Consider the following 21,467-nt stretch of genomic DNA (forward strand, 5'->3'; position numbering starts at 1 on the left):
AGTGGGGGAACTCTGGGTGAGGTATAAGATTGTTCAACCCAGAGGAAACCTGCTAACAATACCTGGTTTGACTCCCCATTTTCCCTTTGGTGTTCTCATCTCCCTTTGGTGTTCTCACCTTTCTTGAGAAGTCAAGGAGGGTGTGACCACCTGTGTTATCCTTGAGACAAGTATACTTAACAACAAGATGTTAACTCAGTGGAATTAATGATACAATGGTTATCTAGTTTACATATATTTAGTACTTAGCATGGTGATATAATAGTTCTCTATTTACACATATTCAGTAAGCTGTAATGATGTAATTGTAATAGGGTATATAAGAACTGGAGACAGGAAGTCAGACTGAAGTCAGACCATTAGAGGAGACTGGGTCAGACTATGACAGACACAGACTGTGTAAGAGACTATTGTCTCTTTGGATTCTATTTTTGTCCATTTTCATTGTATCTATCCTGTTGAGACCAAGGCCCTTCTAGAGGACCTCAAACATTATTTTGTATTATTGTTTCCCCTCTTCCATTTGACTGAGAACTCTTTGAGGGCAAGGACTGGTTTTTGTTGTTTGTTTGTTTTTTTAACTTTTCTTTGTATCCTCAGCCTATAACACAGTGGTATCTAAATAAATGTTTACTGATAACTAGCTTTTTCCTGAATCTTTCTTAGCAGGTTTCTTTCTCATCTGTGAATTTCCACAAGACACTCCAGGAGGTTGAAACTCACACATTAGCTTTGCATATCACAATCTTTTTATTTCTCCAACGTCCATCTCATGTGCCACTTCCTTCTTTATGTCCTCTCTCATCACTCCAACTGAAAATATTCTTTCCTTTTTCAAGTTTTCCTCTGCTACTTTGTCTAGATTTTTTCTTTGTCCCAATCACATTCTTTCTTACATTATATTTACTTCTATAACAATTATGAACACCCTCTGTCCTTCCCCCCACTAGATTGGGAGGTGAACTTTGAGTTTTCATGATCTAATAGGTTCTTTTAAAATGTTTGCTGAATTTGAATAGGTATTTATAGGTTCAACCAAATCATCCTAGTCTTGAGAGTTCTGAGCATAACAATCTCACCCCACTCTAATCTATCCTCCATTTAGCTGGGAAAGTGATTTTTCTAAAGCACAAGTCTGATAATGGCTCCCTGTGACCTGCAAGATGAAATATAACACTCAGTTTGGTGTTTAAACCCTTTCACAACCTGACCCCTCCTCCTTTTCAATCTTTTTACTCCTCTTTCTCTGCCGACCAGCAACATTGGTCTTCTTGCTACATCTCAGGAGAGGTATTATTCCATCTTCAGCCCTTTGACTTTGCTGTGGGTAGTCTACCTTGCCTGAACTGTTCTGTGTTCTTCTTTAAGTCTCAGCTCAATTCTACCTTTTCTTGGAGACCTTCCTCGTTTGCCTTCCTCCCCTGATTCTAATGCCTTTCCTCTGAGATTATCTCCAATTGACATAATATATATCTTGTATGTACATACACGTTGCTTTCCCCATTAGAATGTGATCTTCGCTGTGCCTGGCACATATATAATAACTGCTTAATAAATTCTTATTGACCAAAGGACTGACTTTAAAATTTCCAAAGTTTTATATGCATCATTTCTTTTATGTCTCCCAATAACCCTCTCTGATATAGCGAAGGGATCACGATGCCCATTTTACAGATGAGGAAAAGTGAGACACATGAAAATATAACAATAATTATTATAATACCTAAGCTTTTAAAAGTGTCTACTGTGTTAGGCACTTTACAAACATCTCAAAACCCTGCTTTATGGATGAGGAAATTGAGGCAAACAGGTCACAGCCAGTAAATGTCTGAGGCTTCATTTGAATTCAGGTCTTCACCTAAGCCCAGTGTTGTATCCACTACTTTTCAACCCCAGCCCTCCAGAAGCCAAAAGCAGCATCTATCCCCTCTGCTAGATCGTGATTCCTTACAGGGAAAGAGGGCTGAATCAGCGATTCAGGCACCAAAACGGGACTGACTAGGGGGAAGGGAAAGCAAGGGGATTAAAGAAAGTCTCCTTCCCCAGACGCTAGGGGTCGTACATTCACAACTCGCCCCTCCCCATTGGTCTCTTTCTCAATTCTCGCGAGAGAGAAGCGGGAGCGAAGCCAGTTTCCTCTAAAATGGCGGCCCTGGAAGAGGACTTTACGCTGGGTGGTCTCGTGCCGGGCGCCGGTCTCGATGGCCTTCTTGGTGTCGAGCAAGGACAGAAAGCTGACCTGTTCCTGGTCACTGACCGCGGAAGGACCGTCATCCTCTACAAGGTAAAGGAGGCACCTCATGGGGGAGGGGGTGGTATAGCGGCGAGGCCAGCTGGGGACCCTCGGCCTTTCTGCGCCTCGCAGAGGCCTCCCGGAAGGGAATAAAGACAAGGATCGCGGTCCTAGGGCCTCGTCCCGTTGTCCTCCCTTCTGTCAGTTGCGCCGGGTGTCCCTTGCAGGCGGCCGAGTCCCCACGCGGGCTTCCCGTCATCCTCTTTCTTGGCCGCCTGTCCCCTCCCCGGCTTTCCTGTGACTGAGTCCGGGGTCGGGCCAAAGCTACCCACGTGTCAGTAAACTAGATAAGCGATTACTATGTGCCAGGCGCTGTGTTAAGTCAACAAGATTCTATTAAAGTACGTACTGTGTGCCAGGCACTATTCTAAGTTAATAAGAATCTATTAAAGCTCTTTTTGTGTGCCAGGCATTGAGCTACATCAACAAGAATCTACTAAAGTGCTTACTGTGTGTTAATTGTACAAGAATCATTTAAGGTGGCTAGTGTGTGCTAAATCAACAGGATTCTATTAAAGTACTTACTGTGTGCCAGGCACTATTCTAAATCAACGAGAGTCTAAGTGCTTGCTGTGCTAAGTCTACAAGAATCAGTTAAAGTGCTTACTGTGGTCTGAGCACTATCAGAAAAGAACAATCTATTAAAACACTTAAGGGCTGGGAACTCCACAACGCATAGGGGGATTCTAAAGATTTGACTTTGTGGTAGCTTCCTCCCACCTTTTCCCAGAAAGCTCCTTTTTTAAGCTCTTTTGATCCTAATCATTCCCCTTAATTAATTTAGATAATATTTGTAAATTGATTAGCACAATGCCTGGCCTGTAGAAAGTATTTCATAAATATTTATTCCTTTCCTCTCTGTCTTCCCAGCAGATAAGCCAACTTGCTTCCCAGTTCCTTCCCTTCTTTCTCCTTTAATGCTAGTCTCTCTGAAATTTTCTCCAGTTTAGCAGGTATAGATCTTGTTTGAACATATTTGATTCCATATTGTCTTCCCCATTAGATAGATAGTTCCCGTGTGGCAGGGACTGTTTTTACCTTTCTTTATATTCCACCAGGAATGAACATAGTGCCTGACATCTAGTAGGCACTTTATAACAAGTGACCTTTTTCAAAATGCAGAATTGATAAATCTTTTCAGATGTGGCCAGAATATGGGTTTTGTTTTAACTATGCTGAGCAGATATGTTCTTCTTGTGGGTTAAAAGGATTCATAGTCAAATGATGCTTTTTATATTAATGGTGGTTGAATAAGAATTTTTGATCCAGTCCCATGCTTTTAGAACAGAAGAAAAATGCGACAGTCAACAAAAATTAATATATTAAGTCCTTATTTTGTTCCAGGCACTGGGTTAAGTATATATAGGGATACAGAGATTAGCAAAAAAAAGCTTCTTTCCTCAAAGAACTCACATTTTCACTAGGAGAAGACATGTAAGTAATTGCATTTAGTGGAATATAATTTCATAGAAAAGGCATTAAGCAATAACAGGATGGGATTAGTTTGGAAGACCAGATTGGACCAAAGGGTCCAATAAGATAGGATTTGAGCTGACTTTTGAAAGAAACCTGGAAGTAGACGTGAGGCAACAAAACAATATAGGAATGGGACAAAGTCAGTGAAAAGAAAGAAAGTCAGGAGTTTATTCGAAGGAATATGAAGTAGTAAAGTGACCCTGAATCATACAGGTATGTGAAGGGGAGTAAAGAAGTAGCCAGGTACTGAAGAGCTTTAAAAGCCAAACTGAAGATTTTATATTTGATCTTTCAGATGAGAGGTAGCCACTATTATTTTTTCACTCAGTGATATGGTCAGATAAGTGCATTAGGGAAATTACTTTGACATTGAATGTGTGGAGGGACTTGGAAGGGTGGCAGTGCCATCCTCAGTAATAGGGAAATTTTGGAGGCAAAGATAATTCTGTTTTAGAAATGTTGAGTGTGATATCTATAGGAGATCTAGTTTGAAATATAATAAACAGTTGGTGATGCTAAACTAGAAATCTGGACTGGATAAATAGATTTGAGAATTGTTTACATAGGAATGTATTCCATACGAATTGATGATATCAAATGAGGTAATATAGGGGAAAAAGAGGTGCCAGGATAGAATTTTGTTTGGGGAAATATTCACAATTAGTGAGCATGAATGACCTCAAGGAAGATCTAGCAAAGGAAGTTAAGCAGCAGCCACTTTGGAAGAACAATAGGAAAGAGTTATGTCATAAAAACCTAGAGAGCAGAGAGTACACAGGGGAAGAAGGGGATCAACAATTTTAAAAGTTGCAGAGAAGTCAAGAAGGATGAGGAGTTAGAAAAGATCTTTGCTTTGGCAGTTACAAGATCATCAGTATCTTTGAAGAGAACAGTTTTAGGTGAACAATTAAGTTGGAAGCCAGTGAGTTGGAGGCACTGATTTTAACTAGTTTTCTCTAGGAGTTTAGTCAAGAAAGAAAAGGGAGGCATAGGACAGTAACTATTGGGAATGGTCTGTTCAAATGAGTTATTTTAAGAATGAGAGAGACATGGACATGTTTATAGGCATCAGAGAATCATCCAGTAATAGGGAAAAATTGAAGAACTGTGAGAGAGTATAGGAATGACAATTTACTGGAGAAGATGGAATGAATTGGGAAATAGACACATGTACAAAAACAATCAGAATTGTAAACAAAATTGATGTCTGTTAGTTGGGGAATAACTGAACAAATTATAATATATTGTTGTACTAGAGTATTAGAATCCCATGAGAATTTATTAGTTCAAAGAAATCTTAGAAGACTCTAGATGAACAGCTCCAGGGTGAAGTGAGCTGAATCAGAACTATTTTATGTTCATTGCATTTTAAAGGTAAACAACTTACACAGAGTTGAGAACTCTGATCCCAGCAGTGACCAATCACAACTCCAAAAACTGATGATGAAAAACATGCTTCCCACCGTTGGTAGAGTAGTGATTAGGTTATTTAGAAAGAGATATTTTCAGATGCAACAAATGCTACATACATTTTTTGTTGTTGTTTGTCACTATTATTTGTTACAAGACTGGGTTTTTATGGAAGGGAAGAGAGGTTAGAATGATTTTGAAAAAAGAAATGAAAAACATCATTTTTAAATATTAACATTTTATTTTTTTTAAAAGCTTTTTATTTTTCAAAACACATGAATGGACAATTCAACATTAGCCTTTGCAAAATCCTATGTTCCAATTTTCCCCTCCCTTGCCCTATGCCTTCCCCTAGATGGCAAGTAGTCCAATATATGTTAACATGGTAGAAATATGTTAAATCCAATATATGTATACATGCTTATACAATTATTGTGCCGCACAAGAAAAAAAGAGAAGCAAAATAAAATGCAAGCAAACAACAACAAAAAAAGTGAAAATGCCATGTTGTGAACCATACTTAGTTCCTACAGTCCTTTCTCTGGGTGTAAATGGCTCTCTTCATCACTGAACAATTAGAACTGGTTTAAATCATCTCATTGTTGAAGGGAGCCACTTCCATCAGAATTGATCATTATATAATCTTGTTGCCATATATAATAATCTCCTGGTTCTGCTCATTTTACTTAGCATCAGTTCATGTAAGTCTCTTTAGGCCTCACTGAACTTATCTTGCTGGTTGTTTCTTACAGAACAATAATATTCCATAACATTTATATACTATAATTTATTCAGCTATTCTCTAATTGATGGGCATCCACTCAGTTTCCAGTTTCTTGCCACTACAAAAAGGGCTGCCACAAACATCTTTGCACATGTGGGTCCCTTTCCCTCCTTTAAGATCTCTAAACAGTGCTACATCAAATGATATGCACAGTCTGATAACTTTTGGAGAATAGTTCCAAATTGCTTTCCGGAATGGTTGGTTCCACCAACAATGTATTAGTGTCCCACTTTTCCCACATCCCCTCCAACATTATCTTTTTCTGTTATCTTAGCCAATCTGAGAAGAAGTGTAGTGGTATCTCAGAGTTCTCTTAATTTGCATTTCTCTTATCAATAGTGATTTAGAGCACTTTTTCATATGACTAGAAATAGTTTCAATTTCTTCATCTGAAAATTGTCTGTTCATATCCTTTGACCATTTATCGGTCAGAGAATTGAATTCTTATAAATTTAAATCAATTCTCTATATGTTCTAGAAGTGAGGCCTTTATTAGAACCTTTGGATGTAAAACTTTTCCCATTTTATTGCTTCCCTTCTAATCTTGTCTTCATTAATAACATTTTAAATACAAAAACAAAGTTCAGAAGAGAAAGTTATCATTGGTGCACAGTAAATGTATATTAAAGCATTATTTTATGTAATAGATTTATGATTTCATCTATAACCCCCTTTTATGGCCTTATGTTGTATGTGCAAATATTCATGTTTGTTGATGAATTTTTTAGTGCACAGTAAAAAATTTTTGCCAAGACAAGTAAGTGGGGAGCCTGATTGGAAATCTGGAGACCTAAAAGGACTCTGTTGAGCATATTGAACATATCTACCTTTAAATGTTTCTATTTTAAATGATTTTCTACAGACTTAGAAGACCTGTAGGAAGAAATAACTTTTACCCAGAAAATTGAACATATGTTATCTACTATCTGACTTCTTGAAAAGTATATTTATATTTGTTTTCTTTATATTTACTTTTTTATTCCACTTATAAAAGTTTAGCGCAGATTCTACAGCTACAAAGTCTGATGCCTTATTTAAAAAAGGATAAGTTTTGGAAATGGCACAATGCCCTGATGATCTCTGAAGGATTCACTGTTTTAGCCTCTTTTTATCAGTGTGTCTTTGTTTTAAAACATCATTTCAGTTTCCAATGATTTCTCCCCCCATTAAGTACAGTTAAGAAAAATGAATCAACTTATTGACCATCTCTGCAAATGAATGCCTTGTTCTGGAGGTATGAGGTATACTTCATAGGTAGTTTTCTGAGATCAGTATTGGTCATTCACGCTACTGGCAGACACTCAGAAATCTTAATAATGTTCTTTTCTTTTATATTATTGTGGTTATTTGGGTGTTATGTTTTGCTGTGAATCATTTCATACAAATCTTGACCAAATTTCTCCCTATTACAGTCATGTGGGTCAGTTGTTTAGCCATTTTCTTTATTAATAGAAATTTACTTTCATTCTATTTCAAAAAATTCTTTGATAATGTTATCTATATGAGAGCTTTCCCTCTTCTTTGATCTTTATCAGTAATATGGTTAATAGTGGTTTTATCCAGAGGTTTAGAAACTTTTGGGGAATTTGGAAGTCAGGGTGAACTCTGCTGGAATGGCGTAACTATATTTATAGCTATGGAAGGAAAGGGAATAATAAGCATTTATATAGCACCTACAGTGAGCCAGACACTAGGCTTTGCACTTTATAATTATGTGCTCATTTAATCCTATTCAAGTAGTATGTGCTATTATCTCCATTTATAGTTGAGGATCTGAGGCCATGTTTGAATCAGGTTTTCCTGATTATACTTTGCTACCAGCTACTTGTATGCAAATAATATTTTGCATAGGAAAATAAATTATTTTGTTGTATTCTTTAAATCTGGTCTAGCATGGATAAAATTAAAGACTTTATTTTTCATCATTATTGTCAGTTTCTGATTTATTTTGTTGATTATAAATATTCTTGCTTTAGAATTTTTTATTCTAATGACATTAAATATTGTGTTTGTTTTTATTCAATTAGGTTTCAGATCAGAAACCATTGGGGTGCTGGTCAGTTAAACAAGGTCAGACTATAACATGTCCAGCTGTATGCAACTTTCAGACTGGTGAATATGTTGTTGTCCATGATGATAAGGTAGGATTTTTTTTCTGTTCATTTGTGTTAGTGAATCCTTCTTAAGTAGTTTTCCTACTTAAGTAAATATTTTAATTTCAAATACAAGTTAATTCAAATATTTATGCTACGGTTACCAAATGAATGGTATTGGATTATAATTGTTTTCCTATTTTAGGTTTTGAGAATATGGAAGAATGAAGATGTGAATTTGGATAAAGTGTTCAAAGCCACCGTAAGTTGAAGGATTAATAGCATAGATATAATTGGACTATTTGGACAACAGCTATATTTTTTGTTTGTTTTGTACTTTGATCTGTTAAAACTTTAAACTCCACTAAGACTTTGAGGACAGTTCTGTGAGTTAACAACAGGATTGTCCTACTTTAAGAGAAACCAAGAAAATATTTTTTTAAATGTAGATTTGGGGGTGGAGCAAAAAGGAACTTAGACATACTGATTTCCTATGTGAGCAACTTGTGGTATAGAAGCTCTCTACTGCTTACAGCTCAGCAGCTCCTCTGTAACTCAAGTTGCCTGGAGCACTTGAGACTGAATACATTATACTCTGTGTTTCAAAGACAAGAGTTCTGGTTTTGTGACTCTCTGACCAACTCTTTGGCTACTACCTCTCTGCTTCCCAAATATATGGATCCAAGTTTCATATTGAAATGGGTAGACCATTGATTTGGTTCATTTATACTTTAATTTTTAGATTAAGTGGTGTAATGGAAAGATGAAGGTATGTGCTGCTTTGCCATTGAATCACTTGGGCAAATCATTGAACTTTTGTATTTATTCATTTGTAAAATGAAGGGATTACATAGATTACAGTGGAGTCTGAAGTTCCTCTTTGCTCTAAAAATTATATGGTTTAAAATATTAATGGTTGAATTGAGACATTGAAGACAGTGAAGTGAGGCAAATTACAAAATTTCATTTGACTATTATTATTTAAACATCAAATGAAAGAATATGGTTAGAAGATGGTTGTAAGTGAAACAAAAATCTAACCAAGTATGGGATTCTTTGTGTCTTTTCCTGCAATTATGGAGTCTTTTTAAAAAGCAGTTCCTTGTCAGAAATTTGATTTATTTTAATTCCTGTTATTATTTACTGCTTGTGGAGTTGTTATAATGCCAGAAATTTGTGACTCAAAGATAGTTGAAATGTAGTTATAGTGAAGTGTAGTCATAAGCTGGCAAAACTAACTAGTAATCATGCTGGAATTTCAAGAAGTAATATTGGTTAATAGTTTTGTATTCTCCACTGTAAACTCATTTAGAATGAAATTAAAATACATTGTTTCTTCTGCAGCTGTCTGCTGATGTATATAGAATACATTCAATACAAAATACTGAACCACTTGTCTTGTTCAGAGAAGGTGCTGTTCGAAGTCTAGATGCTTTGCTTGCAGAACCCCAACAAAAAATTGAAACTGTAATTTCAGATGAAGAAGTTATTAAGTAAGTTGTGGCATCCAAACTGCTTTTAACCAAATCAGATATGCTTCAACAGCTGGTCTGAAAGTAATTTTATTTCCCATAATAAATTTTACCTCTCTCAGTATATTGACCATCATTTTGAATCTTTAGTTTTGTTACCCTTTAACACTTCTACTTCCTCACATCTGCATCCACACAAAAAAGGTTCTTTTTTATTTTATCTTTTTTTATTAAAGCATTTTATTTTCAAAACACATGCATAGATAATTTTCAACATTCACCCCTTCAAGACCTTGTGTTTCAAATTTTTTCCCTCCCTCTCATCCCTCTTCCTCTTCCCCCAGATAGCAAGCAATCCAATATATATATTAAAACATGTGCAATTAGAAGAGGTTCTCTTGTAGAAGTTTAATAATCTAGTACTATCCCATACTATCCAAATATAAGCGTCCTAGTACTATTTATCTCAAATGCAGAGCTCTCATGTACTTACAGAAAAATTCTGCCTCACAACATCTGGCATCAATTCACAAATGAAATTTGGTGAAAAGAGAGGAGTTTGTTAGTCTTGATCTGAGCTAGAAAAGTTGAGATTGGCATTTGGGGAGGTGGCTTCAAGATAGTTTTAGATCCTGTTAATGTGACTCTAAGACCTGCTATCAAGTAGTAGAGAGAGCAGGCAGGATAAAACAAAGTTCTTCATATCCTATCTACAAATTTGTAGTGATGAGCTCAGCCTCCCTTTATGCTTGAGATTTAACAATATGGTTTAGTCATTAACCACTTTTTTATTCTATCTCCTCACTCAGATTTTCCATCAGTTCTGTTTATAAAGTACAAGTGTTGTTAACAATTTGATTTCAGAGCTTGTGACAAATTCTCTTGCCTATTCCTAATGATAGCATATTTTAATTTTAGCCTTATAAAGAGGTTTTGGAGGTAATTCCATAGGATTATGAAAGTATTTTGAGAAATGGCAAATAGATACTGAGAGACATATAGAGACAGATGGGTTGTAGTAAATCGAAAATACATGTACCCCAGAACTTCATCCACTTTACTGTTGTCCTTCAAAGTATACATATAGAGCAGAACCAGGAGATCATTATATTCCTCAACAACGATACTGTATGAGAATATATTGTGATAGAAGTGGATCTCTTCGATAAAGAGAGCTAATTCAGTTTCAGTTGATCAAGGATGGACAGAAGCAGCTACATCCAAAGAAAGAACACTGGGAAATGAATATAAACTGCTTGCATTTTTGTTTTTCTTCCTGGGTTATTTACACCTTCTGAATTCAATTCTCCCTGTGCAACAAGAGAATTGTTCGGTTCTGCACACATATGTTGTATCTAAGATATACTGTAGCCTATTTAATGTGTAAAGGACTGCTTGCCATCTGGGGGAGGGGGTGGAGGGAGGGAGGGGAAAAATCGGAACAGAGGTGAATGCAAGGGATAATGTAAAAAATTACCCTGGCATGGGTTCTGTCAATAAAAAGCTATTTTTTTAAAAAAGTATAAATATATATGTATATAGCGATGTATGTATAAAAGGTCATTTGTCGTTACAATCATTCCTTAGCTCCTTACTCTTCATACAGAAGATAGTATAATGGAAAAAGTTAAGAATCAGAGGGCTAAAAAAAAAAAAAAAAGAATCAGAGGGCTAAGTTCAAATATCATTTCTGTTACTACTTCTGTAACCTAGGATGAGCTATTTAACTTCTCTGAAATTGGATTATATGCCTTTAAGATTCCTTCCAGCAGAACTGCCAAAACATAAATAGCTGGTTCTTCATTCTGTATATATGAACTCCAGCTTCTATAAGGGAACAAATTGCTATCACTTTCAGGATGGAACTAGCTGGTGTTTCCTAGGTTGTGGATAGTATTTCCTAGGAATGTGGATGGAAGGAAGAGACAACCTAATTAAAGGACTGAAAAGAGCCTTTATCATATATATGTATATATAATTGTTGTAAATTGGTAGTTTAAAGTAAATTCAAAAGGTTCTTATTACATGGATAATTAGTATAGGTTAATTTTGTTGGTGCCAATTATAGTTTTTTAACTATTAAAAAAGGGAAAATAGAGTATTAGCTTAGAAATCAGATATCTCAGATTCTAGTTCCTTATATTCTGCTAACTAATGTAACTGAGTAAGTCATAGGATAGTAGATTCAAAGTCTGAAGGAATCTTTAGGAAATCTAACCTAGCCTATCCTTACCTAGCCCCTTGATTTTACAAGTGAGAAAATTGAACTTAAACTGTATGCTCATCATCTCACAAAACTTAAGTGATGGAGACAGTACTTGAACCTAGCTCCTTCGACTCAATTGGTAGTACTTTTTCTACTAGAAAGGCACTTAGCCTCTCTTATCTTAGTTTTTTCTGACACTTATTAAAATATTAGATGAGATAGAGATCTTTTTCACTTCCACTTCTTTAAATTTTATGAAACAAAATTGAAATAAAAGTTCACATGTAATATAGGACTGCTTGCCATCTAGGGGAGGAGGGTGGAGGGAGGGAGGGGAAAAATCAGAACAGAAGCGAGTACAAGGGATAATGTTGTAAAAAAATTACCCTGGCATGGATTCTGTCAATATAAAGTTATTATAAAATAAAATAAAATATTAAAAAAAAAGAAAGTTCACATGTATATTTGGGCATTTTAACATTTTTAGAGTTCTTTATATCAATATCTAATTTTTCTTGAGCATTTTTTAAAAATTTGCTGTACTTTAATAATACATGTATTTCTTTGAAATTGCCATTTTATTTTCAGATGGACAAAACTTTTCTTGGATTCTAATCAGCCTATTTTAATATTTGTTACAGAAAAGGTAAGTGTGTCCTCACTGTTTTCGTGGCCTATTGTCAAATGCTAAGAAATCTAGAGAGAATAGCTTAATAATAGAAAAAAAGTATTTTTGAAGATGGAATTAAAATATAGTTGTATTTGATTCTTTGAGTTAACATATAGTTAGTTTATGCTTATAGTTTTAAGTGTAACTTGGTAAACTTTTAACGTTTCTGTAAATGAAACAATATTATCTTTCTTTTGTAGCATGGAAATTATTTTGTGTATGTGCAAGTGTTTAACCCACATAATTTATGCAAATATGCTCTTTTACCTGGAGAAGAAGAACCAGTTACATTGAATTTTGCTGCTTCTGTGAATGAAAGATTAATCACTTTACTATGTTTGAGTAAGTTATTTTTTAAACTTTTAAGCAAAAACTTTTTCTTTTCAAAAAATTTATACCTTTTGTTGTTCACATTCTCTTCTGAACATGTCCTTTCCTTTTCTTATAACAAATATTCAAAAAGAAAAAGTAATCAACAAAATTACCATTGTATATTAGGAACTAGATATAGAAAGACAAAAACTGTTTTACTCTTCTTCTTCTGCTCTTTGTCTCTTCAAGTTTACATGCTATAGGAAGAGGCAATATGGAGAAAAACAGTTCAGCAAAACTTATATCTAACAGTATACACAGAACATTCTGTATATTCTGTCTTCCTTAAGTTCTTTGAGGCTATGCCTATAGGATGCAAACTATAGTACTAAATTATGCTACAATGGAAAGACTTTAGTTATGGGAACAATTGGGTTGAAAAGTGAGTGCACTATATTTTTGTTACCTGAGAGACCAGCTATCCAAGTCTAACTAAATAAACTTGTTACTAGAAAGCTGACCACAGCAATACAGTGATATTTTGTAAGACAGAGCAGTTGTCCTTTCAAAGCTTTGTAAGAATTATGGTTAGAATGTCAATATAGGTTAAATTTATCACGATGGAATTTGTATGTTATTTGTTTAATTGTGTCCAACTCTTTGTGACCTATTTGAAATTTTCTTGAAAGAGATGCTAAAGTGATTTGCCATTTCCTTCTTTAGCTCATTTTACTGATAAAGAAACTGAGGCAAACAGGATTAACTGACTTAAATAGGGCTACACAGCTTTTAAATGTCTGAGATCACATTTGAATTCAGAAAAATGAGTTTACTTTAGACCTGGCACTCTATCACTCTGTTCCATCTAATTGCACAGTATATGTTATCTTTTTTTAATGAGGGAATCCTCATAAGAATCTATTTTATGTGACTTAAGTACACAATTTAGATAGCTTTTAAATGATTTAAATTCCAAATGCTTGTTTTTATCATTTATCTGCATAGATAATATTATTAATCTTATCTGTGATTTCTTTATACTGAGTCAAGAACTTGGTCTTCAGTGAATTAACATTGTTCCCATTGGTGAAATGTAATCATTCTGGTATATAGGTAGAAAGCTATTAAAGATTGTTTAGATTTTTATTGTTATTCTGTTAAGAAATTTTACTAGTTTCAAATGTGAGTTTGATTTTTAACAAACCAACACTATAATCGTGTTACTGGACCTGAAGTGTTGGTTAAATTGTATTGATTTATTATCTGAAATTGTGAGGAGGGAAGGAACGTTTCCCCCCTCAATAATTAACACAAAAACCATTTTTATTTCCAATAGGTTGTAATGGGTGTATATATGAAACCCTGATACCATTAAATCAGGGTAAACCTGAAGAGAAGAAAATACTGGCCACATCTCTCTTACTCAAGACTTATATATCTGGAAATGTTCTAAGGGGTGTTTCATTTGCCATTCTTGATAAGGATCATGTAGCAGTAATGGGAACTTCACTCAAAGCTCCTAAAGGTAACTGTATCCAGTCTGTCACTAAGTCCTGTTTCTTCAAAATGTCTTATGTATATGAAAGGACTGGGAAGATTACTTCCACATCCTCATTGCTACTGGGATTATGTCATACCTGGATTTTTTCAGTAGTCTCCTAAGTAATCTTTATCCACATAGCTTCTAAAACATTTTTAAAAACACATCTCTCTCATGTTAAAAAATCTTAAGTAAGCCAAATTGTCTATCAATATTTCCCTTCATGTGTCTAGAATCACTGATGCTTCTGAGCCCAAACACCTTTAACTTATATAGCTTTTGATTTATCATGAGGGAAGTGAGTTCCATTGCTTCTACACCTGGTAAACTTCCCTTTGAGCAGGAGATGAGGGCTTCTTTGTAAGCAACTCTCACTTTACATAATAACCTATAAACATAAACATGTGGGTCAGTATAGAGATATTCTGTATTGGAATCATAAGTTTAGACCTGGAAGGGATCTTCAAGGTTATCTAATCTAATGCCTTTATATGAGCAAATCCACCCTTCTTCTGAACTTCTCCATTATTGTTAAGTGTACCCAGTTCATGACCTTGGTTATATCCTCAAATCCTTACTTTACCCATGTATCCAATCACTGCCAAATTGTTAGCAATAACAATTTGTTGCCAGTGTGATTGATAGGTAACGTGTTATTTCTGTCTGCACAACTTTTATGTACTTTGCTTTCTACATTCACACAGTTTAGGCCCTCATGATCTATTGCTTGACTGTTACCTGCCATTCCAGTCCATCCTCCACAGTGATTTTCCTAAAGGGCAGGTCTGATTATGTTAGCACGTCTTTTCCTCCTATCCTTTCTCCCTTCCCCATCCCAAAAAACTATGTTCAGTAAACTCCAGTAGCCTCATAGAGGTTCTCTAGTGTCAAATAAAAATTGTTCTCTTTGGCATTTAAAGCTCTCCATAATCTCTTCCCTTATTACTTTTCCATTTTTATACTTGACTCTCCCCAAACATTGTACAGTCCAGTCATCCAAGTCCTACTTGCTTTACACACATTCTGTCTTCTTATCTTCTTCTTTGTCTGGAATATTGTCTCTTCACTCTTAGAATCTTTAGTTTCCTCCAAAAATTAGCTTAAATTCCATCTTTTCTGATAATCCCTAGGTGTTAATGTCTTCCCCGCTAAAATTATCTCCTAACTAATCAATAGATATCTTGTCTGTTTTGTCATGTTATCCCCATTAGAATATAAACTCTTTAAGACTCAAGACTATTTTTTCTTTTTCTTTTTTTCCTGTCCCTAGCACTTAGTACAGTCTAGCATATAATAATTATTTAATTTATGCTGTTAAGTGAGTGACTTTTTGTTGTTGTTGTTGAGGCAATTGGGTTTAAGTGACTTGCACAGGGTCACACAGCCAGGAAGTGTTAAGTGTCTGAGACCAGATTTGAACTCAGGTCCGGCTTCAGGGCTGGTGTTCTATCCACTGCACCACCTAGCTGCCCTGAGTGACACTCCTAATGGTAGAAACCATTATTTTATATTTGTTTTGAGCCCCATGATGCTAATAATAAACACATGGATGCTTGGTATTTTAAGAATTACCAAATGACTAAAGTTAAACTAACATGTATACCAAATTAATACAGAATGAAGTCTTAGAATAAAATTTGATACAGTTTTGGAAGACTATAAGAAAAATAAATATATTTTTACTATAATGTCTTAGGGCAGTGAAAATTTGTATTTATGATACCTTTATTCTAATACTGTATTTCTATTTTATAGAAAGTATCTCTATTTGGAATATAAAATTCCAGACATTACAAACTTCAAAGGAATTACCACAAGGGACGAGTGGTCAAGTAAGTTGTTTTATAATTTTTTCTGTTTTATTGAAAAAAAATTTAGTTTGATAGTGAGCCTTTAAGAAACAGTAGTGTATGTATGTATGTATATATATGTTTGAGACAGTGACAGGTTAAATGATTTGCCCATTGACGCCATAGAAATGGCATGCTAACTTTGTGATCAATGGGCAAATCATTTAACCTGTCACTGTCTTAAACAACTCTAAAATTATAAATTACAGATAAATTGATCATTTGCATGTGTGAAGTTTCCTCACAGGAGTTTCTCAACACTGGAAATTACAAGCCCTAGTTTCTTAAAATTTCCTGTACTTATTCCATATTTTAGATCTAACATTTCATTAATATTATTCATTAAATGATATAACTCACAGTTCATCCATTATTTTCTAATCTGGTGGTGAGTTTCTCCAGCTTGGCTACGTTGGCTCTTGGAAGATCAACATAATCTTTTTCTAAGACTCTACTTGAAAACTGCCCAGGATAGTAAAATCTTTTTTTCTCCCACTTATAGTATTTTATTTTTCCAGTTATATGCAAAGATAGTCTTTAACATTCATTTTTATTGGATTTTGAATTCCACATTTTTCTTATTTCCTTTCTTCTCTTCCCAAGATGGCAAACAATTTGATAGAGGTTATACATGTACAATCATGTTAAAATATATTTCCATATTAATTATGTGAAAAAAGGATCAGAACAAAAGAGAAAAATCAGGAGGGGAAAAGGTGAAAATTGTATGCTTCAATCTGTATTCAGACTCAATTCTTTCTCTGGGTGTGAATGGCATTTTCCATCATAAATACCTTGGAATTCTCTTGGATCATTGTGTTTCTGAGAAGAGCTAAGAATATCATATTTGATTATTATACAATGTTGCTGTTACTCTGAACAATGTTTTTCTTGTTCTGCTCATTTCACTCAACATCAGTTCATATAAGTCTTCTAAGTTTTCTGAAATCTTCCTGCTCATCATTTTTGGTAGAAAAATAGTATTTCTTTAAATTCATATATCTTGTTCAGCCATTCCACAGTTGATAAGTATTAGTTTTTTGCCACCACTAAAAGGGTTATAAATTTTTTGTACATGTATGTCTTTTTCCATGACCCCTTTGGGATACAGACTTAGTAGTAGTTTATCAATGAGTATACTGAGTTTCAGAAACCTTTGGGCATATTTCCAAATTTTTCTCCAAAATAGTTAGATCAGTTCACAAACTCACTTGCATTGCATTAGTGTTTTAATTTTCTCACATCTTATCCAACATTTATCACTTTCCTTTCCTGTCATTAACCCACAGGATGGTATATCCTCCAAAGTATTCCCTTTTCTCACATTCAAACCACAATGAGACATCAAAATAGGAACTTGCTTGTTTTCTGGAAGTAGTGAGCTACTTATAATCAGGAAAACTAAGAAAATTTTTGGTTTATCAATTAGCTTAATACTTAGTTATGGAAGAAAAAAATTTCAGTCTGTCATATTTTTTCAGTTCTACAAATTAGGAAGGGGTTTTTGTTGATCTATTGCGTTTCTTTGTCAGCCAGATAATATTATAAACAATTTTCTACTAATGCATAGAGCACAAAATGAAGAATTAAAAATTAAAGGCTGTTAGTCTTTATTACAAGCTATTATCAAATAGAAGAAAAGCTGTATTCCATTCAAAAAAGTATAAATAGGGTATTCATTTACTTGGTAACATTATCACATTAAGAGTAATATCAGTGATAACATCAGAGTTGTGGTCAGCAGTTTGGAATTACAGGGGATCTGGTACATATTTTAAAAATATTCTTAGAATAGTATGATGTCTAATCTCAAGTCCCTTAAGAAGGTAATCATCTGTGTCTTTAGATTTTCATATAGCCGATATTCAAATTGAAGTTTTGTAGTTTTGTTGCGATTCAATTGACCTGTTGCCACAGTAATATATTTGTTCACTGATATGAAGTTTAAAATTTAAGATGTCCAAAAAGAAATTAAAAAGATTTTAATTTATTAAGCTTATTAAATCATGACAGAAAATGTTCGTGACTTGACTTTGGAAATAGAAAAGCAAACAGAAATACATGGCAGAAATGTGGTTATTGGACTCCTATTCCAGGTTTAAACTAATCTATGATTTAATCTGATTTTTTTTGGAGGGGGAGTAGTAAGATTTATTTTGTTCTTTAGCAAAATGAAATATTTTTCTTTTTCTCCCTGATAACTTAGAAGTTTTCATGGAAGCAAGTAAAGAGCTAGTCAAAAATAATAGGATTATAACATCTGAATAGTAAGAGTAACATAGAAGTAACCACTGCAACTGAATAATGTGAATATAACTTTAAAACTACCCTTAAAAATAATTGAGCTGTTTATATATGTCAAATTTTGCACAAGTCAAATTTGTTGTGCTTTTTTTTTTCTGTTTTGATTCTTTTATTTCATCCAGTTACATGTAAAACAATTTGTTTTAGCAATTTTGAGTTTTAGATTTGCCTTTCTCCTATACCTGGCTCGTTGAGAAGGCCTATGTGAAATTATGCAAAATGTTTCCATAAAAATCATGTTGCAAGAGAAAGGATTGGTTTCCTCCCCCAAAAAAATTTTTTTAAGTATGCTTCAGTCTGTATTCAGATACAATCATTTCTTTCTCTGGTATGGGTAGAATCTTGCATCAACAGTCCTTCAGAGTGGTCTTGGATCTTTGAACTGCTGAGAATAGCAGTCATTCATAGCTGGTCATCCCAGAACTTTGCTGTTATCTTGTATACAGTACATTTCATTTTGTTTGAGCAGCCATTTCCCATTTGCTGGGCATCCCCTTAATTTCTAATTCTTTGCCCTAAGAAAATATTTTGTATATGTAGGTTCTTTCCCTTTTTAAAAAAAGTCTCTTGGGATTTATGCCTAGTAGTGGTATTTGTTAGGCCAAAAGATATGTATGGTTTTATCCTCTTTCATAGCTTCATATCTTCAAAGATCATATCCTTCAATCATTTATCATTTTGGAAATGGCTCTTACTATTTCTTTACATAAACTTGACTCAGTTCCCTATACATTTGAGAAATGAGGGCTTCATCAGAGAAACTCGCTTCAAAATTCTTTTCACAATTACTATTGCTAACTGTATATCCCCTGTTTATACTGTTCTCTCTTTCCTTTCACCCTGTCCTTCTTTTGCTGACTAGCCCCTCCCCTAATGTGGCCTCTTTTCTATCATCCTTCCCCGCTTCTCATATCCCCTTCCTCTCCTATGTTCCTTCAGGATAAGATAGATTTCCATACTCATACTGAGTGTATATGTTATCCAATTCTGATGAAAATAAGGTTCACTCTCCCTCCATTCCTCTCTCTTCTCTTTCACTGTATAAGTTTTTTCCTGCCTATTTTATGGCAGATAATTTACACCATTCCATTTCTCCCTTTCTCTTTCTCCCAGTACATTTCTTTTTCACCCCTTGATTTTATTTATTTATTCAGCTCACACTTGTGCTTTTTGTCTATATATCTTCCTCCTTTCTAAGTGCCATAATAATGAGAAAATTCTTATGAATTACAAATACCATGTAAACAGATAAATCTTGAGTTGTTTCAAGTGTCTTTCCACTTAGGAAGTTTAACCTAACAGTTTAATCTTACTAAGTCCCTTATGACTTTCCTGTTTAGCTTTTTTATGTGACCCTTTTTTAATGATTTGAAAGTCACATATTTTATTCAGCTTTGGTCTTTTCACCATGAATGCTTGAAAATCATCTATTTCATTGAATGACAACTTTTTCCCCTGAAGAATTATACTCAGTTTTGCTGGGTAGGTGATTCTTGGTTGTAATACTAACTCCACTGCTCTTCATAATATCATATTCCAAGCCCTCCATCCTTTTAATCTTGAAGCTACTAAATCTTGTATTATTTTCCTGACTCTGGCTGTACCATGCTTGATGCTTGCAATTTTTTCGATTTCTATTTTACCCTCTGGTTCTGGAATATCAGGACAGGTTTTCTTAATAATTTCTTGAAAGGTGATGTCCAAACTCTTCTTTTGATCACAGCTTTCAGGTAGACTAATAATTTTTAAATTCTCTCTCCTGGGTCTATTTCCAGGTCAATTGTTTTTCCAATAAGATATTTCACATTTTTTTCCTTTTTCATTCTTTTGGTTTTGTTTTATTGTGTCTTGAGTTATAAAGTCATTAGCTTCCATTTGCTCACTTCTAATTTTTATGGAATTATTTTCCTCAGTGAACTTTTGTACCTCCTTTCTTGTTTGATCATTTTTGCTTTTTAAGGCATTCTTCTCATTAGCTTTTTGTATTTCCTTTTGCATCACTCTCATTTTTTTTTCCAGTTGTTCTTCTGGTTCTCTTACTTGATTTTCAAAATCCTTTTTGAGTTCTTCCATAGCCTGAGACCAAATCTTATGTAGGAGCTTTAACTTTGCTGTCTTCTGAGTGCATATTTTGATCTTTTTGTCACTATACTAGCTTTCTGTGGTCAGAATGTTTTTGTTGTTTGTTCATTTTGTTTGATCATTGGCCTTCAATTCTTCAATAAAGTAGGAATCTTTCCCAAGATGGAGGGTGCAATGTTCCAAGCTTTAGGGGTTTTATAGAGCTGGTTTTCAAAGATCTTTGTAGGAACCTGTTCTGTAAGCCAGCATTGCTACCCATATCTAACTATGAGCAAAGCAAAAGTGTTATCCTCCTCCCCCCAGTGCCAGCAAAGAGATCCAAGCAATCTCCCTCTCACCACTTGTTCTGGTGCCCCTACTTGATGGGCTGAGATCTCTGGAAGCTGCTACTGATGGTTGCTGTGGTCACTGCTGCCACTGCTGTTGATTCAGTGTTTCCTGAAGTCCAGCCCCGGGCTAGGGTTCCCCTCACATCCTAAAACACCAAACCTTTCCTGCTGAGTTGTCCTTTGGGTTTCTTTGGGTTGAGAAGTCTGTAGATCACAGCCAGAATGGCCATTTTAGAGGCCTCCTACCTGGCCTCTTCTTGGTTTCCTAGGGCCTGGGCTATGTTGGTGTGGCTGTACAGCAGTTGTGCTCCAGGCTTGCTCCGATGCAACAGACCCCTTTTGCTAACCTTCCAAGCTGCTTTTAGATGGAAAACTATTCTACTGTTTCTTTTTGTGGGTTCTGATGCTCTAAAATTTTTAAAAATCACTATTTAAAGGTATTTCAAGGGGCTCTAAATCCCTACCTTCATTCCGCCATTCTTGGCTCGGTCATGTATTGTGCATTTTTAAGTTTGCATCATCTCTATGTTGATATTGTGTGGTATCTCAGCCACTGCTTGTTAAACAGTAGAGTAGATTTACCTATATTCTGAAATGTAATAGAAATTTTAAAAGACTAAATTAGACTCATTCTGCATGGTGTATT

General features: G+C 34.8%; 1 protein-coding gene across 1 annotated transcript in view; it reads left to right on the forward strand.

Annotated features, from left to right (window-relative positions):
* The first annotated feature begins 744 nt into the window (after positions 1-744).
* Positions 745-21,467, forward strand: part of NOL11 (nucleolar protein 11) — a 38,263-nt gene continuing 17,540 nt past the window's right edge. Inside the window, exons 1-8 of the mRNA XM_051995263.1 lie at positions 745-2,284; positions 7,991-8,104; positions 8,262-8,318; positions 9,401-9,549; positions 12,323-12,380; positions 12,605-12,746; positions 14,053-14,241; positions 16,012-16,088. Of these exons, the coding sequence (XP_051851223.1) occupies positions 2,144-2,284; positions 7,991-8,104; positions 8,262-8,318; positions 9,401-9,549; positions 12,323-12,380; positions 12,605-12,746; positions 14,053-14,241; positions 16,012-16,088 (927 nt within the window). The 5' untranslated portion in view covers positions 745-2,143. The remainder of the gene's footprint in view (positions 2,285-7,990; positions 8,105-8,261; positions 8,319-9,400; positions 9,550-12,322; positions 12,381-12,604; positions 12,747-14,052; positions 14,242-16,011; positions 16,089-21,467) is intronic.

Source organism: Antechinus flavipes, chromosome 4 (assembly GCF_016432865.1).
Source record: "Antechinus flavipes isolate AdamAnt ecotype Samford, QLD, Australia chromosome 4, AdamAnt_v2, whole genome shotgun sequence".
Lineage (NCBI taxonomy): Eukaryota > Metazoa > Chordata > Mammalia > Dasyuromorphia > Dasyuridae > Antechinus > Antechinus flavipes.